Source organism: Erinaceus europaeus, chromosome 1, assembly GCF_950295315.1.
Source record: "Erinaceus europaeus chromosome 1, mEriEur2.1, whole genome shotgun sequence".
In the NCBI taxonomy this organism is placed as follows: Eukaryota; Metazoa; Chordata; class Mammalia; order Eulipotyphla; family Erinaceidae; genus Erinaceus; species Erinaceus europaeus.
Genome location: NC_080162.1, coordinates 89,789,080 through 89,803,976, shown reverse-complemented (window position 1 = coordinate 89,803,976; position 14,897 = coordinate 89,789,080). Strand labels below are relative to the sequence as shown.

Below are 14,897 nucleotides of genomic sequence, written 5' to 3'. Positions count from 1 at the left end.
CAGCAAAGGTTAAAGAACAAACACTCATTACAATGTACGTGTTTCCCATATCCACCTTGATTCCACCATAATATTTAACTAACTTGCTTTACCATATCTCAGTCTATGAAATCTTCATCTCATGTGTTGGGTGCATTTCAAAGTAAATTGCAGATACAAGCGCATTCCCTAACATATATAGCAGGAAATCATTAACTAGAATTCAGTATGTGCTTACATTTTGCTGGTGGCGTAAAGTTACAACAAAATGCAAAAATTTAAAGTTCACTGACAAATACATGCACCTTTGTTATCAAAACATTGGGCATATCCAAAGCCAAAAAAAAAAAAAGGCTGATGCCTCTTAGCCTCAATCTCTACTGTCCCTACCATCCAGAAGCAAATTTATTTGTTTAAATCAGATTACTGCTCAGTTCTGGTTAATAAAGATGCTGGGGACTGAACATGGGACCTATGGTGCCTCAAGCATAAAAGGTATTTTTGCATAACCATTATGCTATCTCCCCAGTCCTAGAAGCAAAATTATCCAGACTCCTCTATAGAATTCTAGAACTTCACAAAAAATCATTATTATGTATACTTCTTGAATAAAGCTTGTTTGATAATAAGAATGCCTTTGAGAGGTTTCCCGGAAGATGGCGGACTGAGAAGCTGCTAGCAGCTGAGCTCCGACCACATCTCCTGGAAACGGTTCCAGATGCCACAAGGATGTTGGCCAGGCTTCCCTGGATTGAAGACCCCACCAATATGTCCTGGAGCTCAGCTTCCCCAGAGACACACCTTACTAGGGAAAGAGAGAGGCAGACTGGGAGTATGGACCGACCAGTCAACGCCCATGTTCAGCGGGGAAGCAATTACAGAAGCCAGTCCTTCTACCTTCTGCAACCCACAATGACCCTGGGTCCATGCTCCCAGAGGGCTAGAGAATGGGAAAGCTATCATGGGAGGGGGTGGGTTAAGGAGATTGGGTGGTGGGAATTGTATGGAGTTGTACCCCTCCTACCTTATGGTTTTGTTCGTTAATCCTTTCTTAAATAAAAAATTTAAAAAAAAAAGAATGCCTTTGAGAATTATTAATAATGTTGGATATATTCGCAGTTTGTTTTTTGTTGTATTTGAGTATCAGTATAAATCCCAGAGCTTCATACATGCAAAGCATAAACTCTACCACTAAGCTTCATATCCAGCCAGTTTCTTTTTACTGCTGTGTACTCTTATGTTGTATAAATATACCATCTTTTAGCCATTCCCATTAAGGCATACCTGGCTCCTTTCAAAGTTTTAGTTAAAAACAAAGCTTCTGGGAGTCGGGCTGTAGTGCAGCAGGCTAAGCACAGGTGGCGCAAAGCACAAGGACCGACATAAGGATCCCGGTTCGAACCCCGGCTCCCCACCTGCAGGGGAGTCACTTCACAAGCGGTGAAGCAGGTCTGCAGTTGTCTATCTTTCTCTCCTCCTCTCTGTCTTCCCCTCCTCCCTCTCTCCATTTCTCTCTGTCCTATCCAACAACAACAACAACAATAATAACTACAACAGTAAAACAAGGGCAACAAAAGGGAAAAAATAAATAAAATAAATATAAAAAAAATTTTTAAACAAAAAAAATTTTTTTAAAAAGCTTCTATACATTTTACATGACAAATATGTTTATTATCTTCCTTGGGTAGATATATGAGTAGTCAAAGAGTAGATACATGTTTAACTTCAAAAGAAATCTCTTTCCAAAATGTGTCATTTTCCGCTTGTGCCGACAAAATTTGAGAGTTCTGGTTGCTATACACAAGCAATACTTTGTAATGTTTTAGACTTTTTCAGTTCTAGCCATATATGAATACAGTGATATATCATGCTTTAAATTTGCATAGTCTTGTACATACTAATGTTGAGGATCTTTTCATGTGCTTATTGGCCACTTAATCTCTCTTCTGAAAACTTAAAATCTTTTTTTTTTTGTACCCTCATTCTCCCTTCCCTTTGTGACTGGCTTGTTTTTATTACTAGTTATAGGAATTCTAGTATTAATTTTTATTTCCTCTTTCTTGCTTGTTTTGTTACCAGGGCTGTGCTAGATTTTGGTACCTCAACCAGTCCTAATGGCTTTTTTTTTAATTTATAGAAAGAGAGACAAATAGGGAAAGAGGGAGAGGCAGCAGAGAGGACACATCTGAAGCACTGATTTGCCATTCATGAAGTTTCCACCTACAGATGGCAACTTGGGATTTGAGCCCAAGTGTTTGCACATGTCAATGTGTGTATTCTACCAGTTGAGCCACCACTCAATCCCCTAATATTAATCTCTTGCTCTTTTTTTTTTTTTTTTACTAAGTACCCTCTTGTATTATAGTTCAGCTAGTGTTTAAAAAGAAACAACTGTATGAATACCTACTTTTATTTATTCCCTTTTGTTGCCCTTGTTATTATTGTAGTTATTAATGTCGTTGTTGTTGGATAGGACAGAAATGGAGAGAGGAGGGGAAGATAGAGATCGGGAGAGAAAGACAGACACCTGCAGACCTGCTTCACCACTTGTGAAGTGACTCCCCTGCAGGTGGGGAGCTGGGGGATCCTTAGGCTGATCCTTGCATTGTGTGCCATGTGTGCTTAACCTGCTGTACTACCGCCCAACTCCCAATCTCTTTTTTTTTTTTTTCAACTTGCCCACCTGCCCTGTGGGAAATATATTCATAAAGGATTTTGTGCACTATCTCTTTGAAAAAAATCACAATCATACTTTTATTTAGTTAGTTTCAGAGGAAAAGAGAGATATCTATGGAACTTCCCCCAGTAACATGGTGCTCCCACATGATGCCTAGGCTCAAACCCAAGGGTAAACCCAAGAGTGTGGTAACGCATGTACCCTACCCTGTCAACTCTCTCCTAGACTCACAATCATAATAAGAGTCAAGTTTAGGAGGGTGGGGAAGGCATGAGAGTTATGCAAGAAGACTCTCAGACCTGAGGGTCCCAATTCTGGGTTCAGTGTACACAACCATGATAGACCAGAGCTGAACAGTGCTCTGGTTGAGAGAGAATGAAGGGGGGTGGGGGGGGAAGATGTTGATTTAAGGCAGGTCTGCCATTAGATATACCAACAAATCAGAGAGGAAGTCTCGGAAATGTCTTTCATCTCATCCCCTCATTGTATTTGCATTTATTGTTCTTATCCAACTAGACCTGGATTAGAAGAAGGGCAATGACCAAAAGTGTCAGGCAGACATGGGTTCAAATTCCCACACCAGGATATGAGTATGAATAGCCCTGGTGTCACTTTGCTTTCCTTGTAAAATGGATAAACTTACATTTTAGTGTTGTTGTAAGGATTCATGTCATGTAGGCTCTGGAAAGTAGTAAATGCTTAATAGCAGTTATTCAAACAACTGTCAATAAGGTATATCCTATTGTCTCCATTTTACAGATGAAAAAGCAGAGGTACATGTGGCCTGGGAGGTGGTGCAGTGATAAAGCTTTGGACTCTCAAGCATTAAGTCCTGAGTTCGATCCCCGGCAGCACATGTGCCAGAGTGATGTCTGGTTCTTTCTCTCTCTTCCTATCTTTCTCATTATAAATAAAATCTTTTTAAAATTTTTTTTTAAAAGAAAAAAGGTACATAAACTGAATCTGCCTAAAATCATAGTGTATGATGGAACCAGGACTCATTTTACACTAATAACCTAAAAAAATTAAAAAATAATTAAGGTAGCTGCCACTGTTATTTTGTATCCCAATGCTGCTATCTTTTGAAACTGTCACTATTATTCAAGACCAGTCATTTCTAGAGAAGACTTAGCTTTTGCCTCTCCCTCTCCAGTATCCTAATCCTCTGTGCACTCATGCTACAGATTGAGTGAGTGAGTGAGTGAGTGTGTGTGTGTGTGTGTGTGTGTGTGTGTTGAGCATGCACAATCGCACAGCTTCTGGGTTGATTCTTTAATGGTTTTTATTGGGGGGAGGATATATCACAGCATAGAACTTCCCATGCCATAGCACTCCCATGTGGTACTGGGGCTAGGTAAGACATGCGCCCTACCAGGTGAGCTATCTCCTAGGCCCTGTATTTCCATTGTCTGTGACAATGTCTGTGACTGGAAGAGCTCTAGGTCATCTTAGTATGTTTAATGCCCAAGCAAGATGAGCACATAGGTGCTCAGAATGAATAAATGAAAAAGATAACATCACAGCATAATCCCCTATTCCCATGCTGTCATGCTGTTCGTAGTATCAAGTTTGATACAGTCTTGGTAACTATTATCATGTGAACCTCCTAGAGAATCTTCAAGTTATGCTCTCTTCTTATTGCCCCCACCAAGCATAAAGTTCTACAGAATGAGCTCCTCTTCTCCAAAATGCTGGTGTCAACCCTATGTCAAAGCAGACCAAAGCATCACTGTGGCTTAGAAACAGAAAGTTGGGCTCCTTGCCTCCAGATTGGAACTAAATCATTCTCCCATCTCCAAGGACACTTTATGGCTTAGGGGGGAAAAAAAAAGTCAGCTGGCAGTGCTTGGCTCTGAAGGTCAGACAACCCTCTGGTTTGGCAAAAGAAGAAGTCATTATCCAACCCAGGAAATGATCCTGGGATTTCAGTTGACCTCAGTCTTCTCCAGACAGGGCTGGGATTCATAGCAGCTCAACTGAGGGCTTCTCATAGGCTCACAAAGAATTCTACCTTACTAGAGTGATACAGATCCTGCTCCTAGGCACATTCCCTGCCCCAAGCCCCATAGATCTTAGCACTGTATACCTGTGGTACCAAAAGATTTACTGGCATGCTAATAGCAACAAAGATTCCATTATTCACCTTCAAAGAGGGGCGATGCCAGGGGCTAAGGAGCTGTACAGAGTTTGAGAGCATGGGTTGCAGCCCAGGAGGAAAATCAGCCTAAGTCACATACAGAGGAGGCTGAGTCTTACTATTCCAAATGAAAGCAAGGATAAGGATAAGGCACAAGAGGAGGACTGTGAGCGTCTTTTTTTTTTTTTTTTTTTTTTTAGTGCAACCCAGAAAAACTCTAGAAGTTAACATGAGTTTGGGCCCTTGCCCAGCTTAGTGGATGATCTCAGCTTCGCCATAAAGGCTTTTAGACAAAAGAAACACAAAACTCCCACAAGTTTCTCACTAGCGCTAGAAAAAGAACTTTAAAAACTGTCACTTAACAGTGGCATCCTGCAGAGCTGAAAGCAGGATGGAAGCACAGAAAAACTGAAGTGCTGTCACTAAGCCTGTGTGGCACAAAGAGCTTTGAATTTTTGGCTGAAGGGCATTGACCCCAGGGGTGGGTAGCAGTTGCTATAATGAAGGGAGGTGTAATGATTTATTTTTCCTAATGTGAGGAATGACTCCCTTCTTAAAGTTGGTCCTTTAACTTCTTTCATTTTACAGTCTCTCCTTGGGAAAGCTCACTCCCTTCAATGGTCTCACCACCTATAAACTGATTCACCTCCTTATTTTTAAGAGTTATTTATTAATGAGAAAGAGAATCAAAGTGTCACTCTGCTACAAGCACTGTGAACTCAGCAGCTTATACTTGTGAGTCCTGTATGCTTCCACTGCACCATCTCTGGAGCTATTCATCTGTATTTCCAACCCAATTCTCTCATCTAACCCACACACACAAAGATCCAAGTACCTACTCAATGTAGCCTCTTGGATGTCTTAAAAGCACCTCAAATTCAGTATGTCCAAAACCAAGTTTATGGCCTTTTTCCCAAACCTGGTTCTTTCTTAAACTTCATTAGGATGAAGAACCCTCCTAGTCATCCTGCTGTACAAGGCAGAAACAATGGTGACACCCTCAATTGCTTCTTCTCTCACCTTCCTACAAATATTTTGGGGGGTGTCTCCTAAATGTCTCATGATTCCTTCCATTTTCCTGTATACCACCCCCTCCCCCTCCCTCTTTTATTTAAGTAACTTTATTTATTGGATACAGACAGCCAAAAATTGAGAGGGAAGGGGGAGATAAAGACGGAGAGAAACCTGCAGCATTGCTTCACCACTCGCAAAGCTTTCTCCCTACAGGTGGGGAAATGGGGGCTTGAACCAGGGTCCTTGAGCACTGTGACATGTGCGCTTACCCAGGTGCACCACCACCTGCCCTCACCCTCATGATCTCTTTATCTAGATGGTTATAAACATCTCCTGGCTCCTAAATATCCATTCTGTTTCCCTCCAGTCAGTATTCCAGAAGCAGTGTTCCAACCATTTTTCCTCTAGTTTACTCCTACTCATCCTTTAGCTCTCCGCTCAGATGCCACTTTCTCATGGGAAACTCCTCCAGATATCCCTGAATAGGCTATTAACTCCTTCCCACCTCTAGTCACAGCTGCAACCTTATATTAGAGTCTAGGAACAACTCACTGCAACATGGAATTTTTTTTTCTTTTCTTTGGTGCTACTAGACCCCCCAAAAGCCATGTTATGTTACATGTATGTTATACACCAGCATGTCATATTTATTGAATAAATCTTACTTAGTTGTTAATGCCCTGCCTCAATCCAGCTAAGCTAATTGTAACCATTATTCTCTGGGTCACTTAGTTCCTCTTTTTTTAAAAAAAAGTTTATTTATTTATTTTCCCTTTTGTTGCCCTTGTTTTTCATTGTTGCTGTAGTTACTGTAATTGATGTCATCGTTGTTGGGTAGGACAGAGAGAAATGGAGTGATGGGGAAGAGAGGGGGAAAGATAGACACCTGCAGACCTGCTTCACCGCCTGTGAAGCGACTCCTCTGCAGGTGGGGAGCCAGGGGCTCGAACCGGGATTCTTACGCTGGTCCTTGCGCTTTGCACCATGTGCGCTTAACTCCCTCACTTATTTCCTCTTACATGGGCTACTATGTTGGCTGTCTTAAGACTGTCCTCCTAAAAAAAAAGAACACTGTCCTCTTTCAGATACACTGCAACCAGTATTGTCCTTTTTTTTTTTTTTTTTTTAATGAAACGACAGTTTTTTTTAAGGTTTTTTAATATTTATTTTCCCTTTTGTTGCCCTTGTTGTTTAACATTGTTGTGGCTATTGATGTCGTTGTTGGATAGGACAGAGAGAAATGGAGAGAAGAGGGGAAGACACAGGGGGGAGAGGCAGACACCTGCAGATCTGCTTCACTGCCTGTGAAGTGACTCCCGGGCAGTTGGGGAGCCTGGGGCTCGAACCGGGATCCTTACGCCAGTCCTTGCACTTTGTGCCACATGCGCTTAACCCGCTGCACCACTGCCCGACTCCCAGTATTGTCTTTTAAACAAGAAAATTATAACCCTTCTTTATTGCCAATAAAATTCAAAATTAACATGATTTCTTAACATGTAAATTGCTAGTCATCTATCTCGTAACTATTGTCTGTCTCTTGTTCCTTAGTAACAAAACCCCAATTTTATTAGGATGGTAGTGAGTCAAATTCAAGGATCATCCCAGCCTCCTCAGAACCCAGGGTTTTTCTGAGAAGTTTGACAGGCGGTAAAGAAATCATATGTATTTGTAATTCAGTGCCTTGACAAGGCTACTTTACTATTAAAAGAATACTCTTGTATTCTTTCTTCTTAGAGTATTCTTTCTTCTTAATATTGTAGTGTTCTTGTGCTTATGTCTATAAATGAAGTATTTTTTTAAATGAAATATTTTCTAAGTGAGCAAATTATGATCAATGAGATGAAAGTGGATGCTATTCAAAAACTGCTCCTTGCAGTGAGAACAGACAGCTAGCAGGGCCTTTTATGCTAATCCCCAACTTCTTCTGCTTTATGCCAGTTTTTTTTTTTTTAAGAATTTATTTATTTACTCATGAGAAAGATAGGAAGAGAGAAAGAACCAGGCATCACTCTGGTACACATGCTGCAGGGGATCAAATTCAGGACCTCATGGTTGAGAATCCAATGCTTTAACCACTGTACCACCTCCCGGACCACTTGTGCCAGTTTTAAGAACAAGATGGCTAGGGCTTCAATAACCACCTTATACATGAGCTATACAATAAGAAAGCCATGCACCTGAGATGAGTAAACAAACAAGCAAAAAAAAAAAAGAACCTGGATGGTAAAAAAAAAAACAAAACACTAATATGAAGCAGTCACACATTGCCCTGTACTCTGGGGGAGGGGGATGAGAGGTTATATGTGAAACTTTATACTAAGGCAATGACATCTTACTAAGAAAGTCTAATTTAAATGAGATACAAGTTTCAAAGCATTTCATGACCCAATTTTTGTCAGTCTTATCTCTTCAAATTCATCCAAGCTGGGTGTTTTCAGCTCTGTGGGACTATGTTCTCTCCATTTAAATGTGCTTTTTCTTACTGTGTTATAGCCCGACCTATCTAACTCCTACTCATCCTTTATATCTCAGCTTGAAAACCAATCTTCAGTGACAATATAATCTATGTTAATAAAAGTATCCTATATTCTGGGAGGTCGGGCGGTGGCGCAATGCGCAGGGACCGGCGTAAGGATCCCGGTTTGAGCCCCCGGCTCCCCACCTGCAGGGGAGTCGCTTCACAGGCGGTGAAGCAGGTCTGCAGGTGTCTATCTTTCTCTCCCCCTCTCTCTGTCTTCCCCTCCTCTATTTCTCTCTGTCCTATCCAACAACAAAGCAACGTCAACAATGGCAATAATAACCGCAACAAGGCTGCAACAACTAGGGCAACAAAAGGGGAAAAATGGCCTCCAGGAGCAGTGGATTCATGGTGCAGGCACCGAGGCCAGCAATAACCCTGGAGGGAAAAAAAAAAAAAGTATCCTATATTCTGATACCAGCGTATTCCCTCACCATATTATTTAGTACACTGTGTATTGTGGTATTTACTTGATTTTTCTCCCCCTAGAAATATGGTAAAATTCCATGAAGACAGGGATACAGCCTATGTTGTTCAAAAACTGTAATCCAAATGACCAGCACAGTAAATGAGAGTAAATGAAAGGCAGGGCTGTGGTATCTGTTAAGAGTGCTAAGGAAATACAGTGGGTTTGATATCTTTGCAATGTGAAAAATGAAATGGAATGGCTGATGTATTATTATTTATTATTTATACCATGCCCTGTTCAAAAATGGATGGAGGGTAGCAGAATGGCTAGTATGCCACCTCACTAGGGTGCTAAGAAGTTCATATCCACTTAGAGAAACAGTTGTAGGAGATTCTATTAGAAGACTACAGGGCAGTCTGGGAAAAGGGATGAGTGCGAAGGAAAGCAGTGGCACACTGTCCTACCTCATTTTCCAGCTCCACTTTCAAGCCCTACCTGAGGAGTAAGCCAAAAACTGGTGAAAGGAGTACAGCAGGAAAGGTTAGTGGGAAAGCAGGAGGGGTTAATTCCCAGAGAGACAGGCTGGTCCACCATCCTTTGTTCTCTCTGGTGCCCACTGCAAGACAAACGTCTAGTTTTTCTCCAAAAGGCTGTGGCTGGACCTTGGATCTCATGTGGTGAATTGTCAACTTCATCAGTCTATAGGTGGGGGGCCCAGTGCTAGCTGCAGGTTCCAGGCTCTGCCCCTTCATCACCCTTTTCTTCCTCATCATCAGACTGTGCCAAGGGTGTGTCTGCTCCACCATCACTGGGATTTGGACTGTGCAGGTTGATGTAAGAGTTGGAAGAGGAAGAGGAGGTGCGGGATGTGGTCCTGTCTGCTGTCGGCACTGGTAGGCTCAGCTCCTCTGAATGCCCATCCACTCCTGCCCAGAGAGAAGAGATGGTCAGGGGTTTGATGCCATAGGACAAGAGGGCACTCTTAAAGATGATTCAGTCAGGAAAGAATGGAGCCCAGAGTGAGCAAGGGATTTGTCCAAAACCACTTCAACAGTCCAGGTAAGATCCAGATCTCTGACTCCAGCCTCCTTTCATTCCACTACACCATGTCTGGGCTTTGGAGCTAGGTCATCCTAAGAATTCAAGTCGTACCTCTGCTACTTAACTATTAAGGAATTATGGCAAGTCACTGTATCTTTCAAGAACTCTGCCCCTTCTCTATAAATAATAATTATAATGCCTGACATTATAATTAATGTGTCCCCTTAATAAACAGTAGCAGTATTAAGAAAGAGAATATATCATAAATTATCATATGGGTTTTGGAGACAGATAGCCAGAAGCTAGTTTGAACCCAGATTTTCCATTTTCTAATTCTAATTTCCTTATTCAAAAACCAGAGATAATCTACCTGTCCTAATAGGATACAGTAAAGATTAAGATAATATATGTATACACAATGGAATACAACTCAGCTATGAAAAATGGTGTCTTCACCGTTTTCAGTCAATCTTGGAGGGACCTTGAAAAATTCATGTTAAGTGTAATAAGTAAGAAACAGAAGGATGAATATGGGATGACATCACTCTCTGGCAGAAGTTGAAAAACAAGATCAGAAAAGAAAACACAAGTAGAACCTGAACTGGAATTGGCATGTTGCACCAAAGTAAAAGACTGGGGTGGGGATAGGGAGAATACAGATCCAAAAAGGATGACAGAGGACCTAGTGGGGGTTGTACTGTTATATGGAAAACTGGGAAATGTTATGCATGTACAAACTATTGTATTCATTGTCGAATGTAAAACATTAATTCCCCAATAAAGAAATTTCAAAAATCTATTGAAAAAAAAGATAATATATGTAAAATATTTCAGTACACTATTAGAAATCTAATAAAAGACTCAATAAATATTAACATTCTTGAAAGAGCTAAAGCTGGTTAAATTATCTAATGTAAAAACTACATTTTCACATTACTTAAATCATATTAACTCACAAATGCAGTATTAAAGACTGAGGAAGTTGGGCAGTCCCAGAATTTTGGACTGAGGGTCAGTCATCTGCTTCCTCTCAGGGTTAACTTCCTAAAATCAGAGCAGTTGCTGTTTCATTGGCAGGAACACACACTTCCAGCCCCTACAATATACTACCCTTGCCCAACCTTCCCGTCGCCTTTTTCTGAGCTGATATCCAGTTGTAACTAATTGGTGCCAAAGTCCCAAGACAAAAGGCATACCAGCTGTCTCGGGTGTTGGTGGAGGATCTTCACAAGGCAAAAACACATCTGCTCCATCCTGATCTCCGAGATCAATAAGTTCCACTTGCTCCAACGTGTCAACATTCACTTCCATAGATGAGATACTACCTATGGGGGCTGCAGATTTAAGAAGGTGGTAATTCAAGAAGCCCTGATCTGGAGTCAACAAGGTAGTCAGAGCTTTATGTTTAGTCCAGAGGAAGATGAGTAAGAAAGCAGGGGGGAGGGTACTATCATGCAGTACCTACAAGATTTCTCCCCTGTCCCACCCCACTGCCAAGACACACAAGATTTCCTTTACCCCACCTCACAGTCCCTTCCCTAGGACTAGGAACTCACGTCTCTGTGATTCGAGATGCAGGTGGGACAGGGGGAAGACAAATTCTGTATCTGGTTGTAAAATGTCTTCAAAGAATTTCTGCCGTTCTCGAAGGCGGAGCTGCTGGCGCTCCAGAGCTGTGCGGGGATTTGGGTCCATGTCAGCTCCTGGAGGTTGGGAAAGGATGTTAGAAGGGGAGCAAGTGAAAAGAGAGGCTAGAGAGTGAAATGTAGTGACAGTTTGGCCTTAGGAAGCCCCCATACTAGCCAACATCCCAGCAGTGGGGTTTCTGGTTCCTGCTTGGACACCCCTGGACGTGGTTAACCTCCCCCCCACCTCCCCTGAAACGAAGTCCATTACCACAAACGTCAAGGCTATTACAGAGGCAGGGCAGCTCCTCGCTCTACAAAGGGGACGCCAGTTCCAGGCACCACAAAAGAGGCTCCTCTGTATTCAGAGAGCGTAGCCAGCGGCCAAATCAGTATCATGCCCTGCTGAGAGGAGCTGGAACGACCGGCCCTGCCCAAATAAGAGGGCTACTTTTGCTACTTAAGGGACCCAGGTCTCCGCAGAAGGCGGAGGTGAGATGATATCGAGGTACCTCAGAGTGGAAGGTCCTCTTCCTCCAGAGCTGCAACTGTAGCTCCTGTTATCTTCAAATTCTAGATAAAGGGTAAAGACAAACCCCTCACACACTGTCTAGTCCAAATTTTCAGACTTTACTCCGACCCCATGAAAATCATCTCCCTTCCTACCAGCCCCCTAACACCGATGCTGCTCTGAAGGTGCACTGTAAAATGTTACGCTCTGACAGGTGCACTGTCTGGTGGCCCCGGCTTCTCTGAACTCCCACAGTCCTTTATCGGAGCTCCGCTCCTCCCAGCTGCACTTCTCATTGTCTCCCCAATAGTCGAGAACTGAAAGAGCGGGTTCTGGGTCCATTCCTGACCCCCAGTGCTGAGAGCGCTAGGATGCATTCACTCCCATCTCTTCCGGGGCTTTCCGTTCCGAGCAAAGGGATGTGGAGCTGAGGACCACACGGGCATCCTCCGCTGCCCTCCGACCCGCCGGCTCCACAGCAGAGCCGAGGAAATGTGCGACTGGACCGAGCAACCTCGAGGGGAGCACTGCCGGCTCCTGGGAAAAGCTCCCGGAGCTGCCTCCCAGGTCACAGAGCTAAAAATATCTGGGGCTGCAGCGGCGGGAGGCTGCGGGAGGCGGCGGGGCCAGAGCTGCCCCTGTCCTGAGCTCGTCAACACTGGAGGACCCCAGGGCTCCCCCAAGCCGGGGGCCGGGGGCAAGGGGGTCAAGTCGGAGAGCGGGCCAAAGCTGTTGACACCACTGAAGGGGCAGAGATTTGGGAGCCAGAAGCGCGGAGGTCCGGCTGGGGCCCGTGAACACGAGGGGCCCCTCGGTCTCTGCCCCACCCGCGACGGAGTCGGCGAGAACAGAACATTTCCCTTAAAAAGATCCCGCGTCGCCCGCGGAGGAGGCGGGTGGAGGAGGCGGAGCCCCTGCGCCCCGCCGCACCTGCCCGCCGAGCCCCGAGCCCCATCCCCTAACCCCAGTCCCAGCTCCTACCTTCGGTGCCCGCGCCCCGACTCAGCTCGTCCGCCCGCAGACCCGGCGGGGGCGGGGGTGGCGCGGGCGGGTGGGGCTGTGCCAGCCCCCCGGGAGCTCCGGCCCCGGAACCGCGGGCGGGAGGAGGCGGCGGCGGAAGTGGGAGGAGGGGCGCCGGCGGCTCCGCACCGGGCGGGGAGGGTGACTGCGGCTACTTCCCTGGAGCCCCGAAAGTTCCCGGCCCGAGAGCCGCTGGAGGGGGTGTCCGGTCTACGCGCACTTGCTACTCCTCGACTCCCGCGCCGCCCGCGCCCGCAGCCTCACTCCCAGGCTCGGCCCGGCTGCCTGTTAACATCCCCAGGGTGGGCGGCGCTCGCTGGGGACGCGGGCGGGGCGCGGGGCAGGTGCACTGCTGCGGGCACAGACCCTGGACTCACCCCGCAGCCCCCAGACCACCGGAATCACTCAACAGTCCCCGGATCCCCGGACTCACCCCGCAGCCCCAAAACCCCCGGACTCACCCCGCAGCCCCCAGGCCCCCGGACTCACCCCACAGTCCCCGGATCCCCGGACTCACCCCACAGTCCCTGGATTCACCCTGCAGCCCTGGGCCCGAGCCCCGTCCCCGGGTGTAGACGGAGCCGCCGCCCGGCCAGCCGGCGCACTGGGCGGGGAGGGCGCCGGGACGGGTTGGGCCGCCGCTCATCCTGACGCGGCCCTGAGCCAAGAGCTCCCGGCACTCGGTTGGGGCGGGGGGGGGGGGAGAATGTTGGCGTTCGGGTCGGCGGGGAAAGGGGGCGCGTGTCCCCCACCCGTGCCTCTAGCCAGAAAGTCTAGTAGCTCCCGGGTGGACACCCCATCCGTTCCCGGCCTCCCTTCTCCCCTGGTCCTAGCTCGGGAAACTGCTCGGGGATTGGGGGCAGGGGCGGCGGGTGTCTGCCTGAGAACTTCCCGGGGTCATTCAGCTAACATCTGCGATCAAGCTGGAAATTAGGAGTCATCCCTGGCAGTTTCCTGCTTTTTGCTGCCATGGCAGTGCACCTCCATTTCCTGTGATTCTCTTTCCTAAATGTCTTTCCCACCCACCACCACCCCTCCCTAGCTCCCACAGAAGCCTTCTGCGCGCTTCCCTGTGCTCACGGTGGCCCTCGAGCACCTCCATTTCTCACACAGCATCCAGTCATCTCTTCACATTCAAGTCTGATGTGTCATCCCCTGCTTAAATTCCTTCCCTGTTAGACTAAAATCTAAGCATTGATGTCTGAGCAGAGGTGGGGGGTGGGTGGGAGTGAGTTCAACAAACAGGACGGGGGGAGTGCAAAAAGGATGAAGGTGTGAAAAGTCAGGACGCATTCAAGTCTCCCTGTCAGGGGACCAGGTCTCTACAAATGCCTAGAGCACTGCCCCATCTAATGCTGCCATCTCAAAGCAATTCTGTGAGATAAACACAGCCAGAGGCCCTCCCAGTATTGTTTGTTTACTGGATCCACCAGAGATGAAGGAGAGACAGAGACCTTCAGCTCTGCTTCACCATTAGTGAAGCTCCCCCCACACACACACTCACTGCTGGTAGGTGGGCACCATGTACTTGGACCGAGGTCCTTGAGTTTTGTAGTAAGTGTGTTTTATCAGGTGCATCACCCCTCGACCCCCTCCCTCTCTTTTATAAGCAAAGAAACTAATTTGTTCGAGGAGGCAACAGGTGGCAAGTGCTGGGGTTGCAAACCTAGCTCCGTAGCTCACCCCCAAATTATAAACTTAGCCTCTCTGATTTCCTTGCCTATTAAGGACAATTACATTCTAGCTAATGAACATTAGCAGTTTTTATTTCAATGGTTTCTGAGAAAGGGAGGAATTTCCATGAATTTCTGAAATTATATGAAGTATACCCTGATAGTTAACACTTCTACAGAGTTTATTATATATCTGTCACTATTAAAAGTGCCTTGCTGGGAGCCAGGCAGTAGCACACCTGGTTAAGTGCACATATACCAAATGCAGGTTCAAGCCCCCACTCCCCACCTGC

At 45.7% G+C, this 14,897-nt stretch overlaps 2 protein-coding genes and 1 long non-coding RNA gene across 3 annotated transcripts in view; all 3 read right to left on the bottom strand.

The window, feature by feature from the left end:
- Positions 1–14,897, bottom strand: part of LOC132538203 (uncharacterized) — a 481,696-nt gene that overhangs the window by 375,616 nt on the left and 91,183 nt on the right. The window lies entirely within an intron of this gene.
- Positions 7,245–11,470, bottom strand: DBNDD2 (dysbindin domain containing 2). The gene is made up of 3 exons (XM_016191594.2): positions 11,332–11,470; positions 10,972–11,109; positions 7,245–9,660 (listed from the first exon to the last, which is right to left on the bottom strand). Exons 1-3 carry the CDS (start codon positions 11,468–11,470, stop codon positions 9,455–9,457), a joined length of 483 nt encoding a protein of 160 aa, XP_016047080.1. The 3' UTR covers positions 7,245–9,454.
- Positions 11,375–14,897, bottom strand: part of SYS1 (SYS1 golgi trafficking protein) — a 43,415-nt gene continuing 39,892 nt past the window's right edge. Inside the window, exons 4-5 of the transcript XR_009549637.1 lie at positions 11,913–11,973; positions 11,375–11,478 (exon numbers count right to left, since the gene is read on the bottom strand). The gene's annotated coding sequence lies outside the window, so the exon portion shown is untranslated. The remainder of the gene's footprint in view (positions 11,479–11,912; positions 11,974–14,897) is intronic.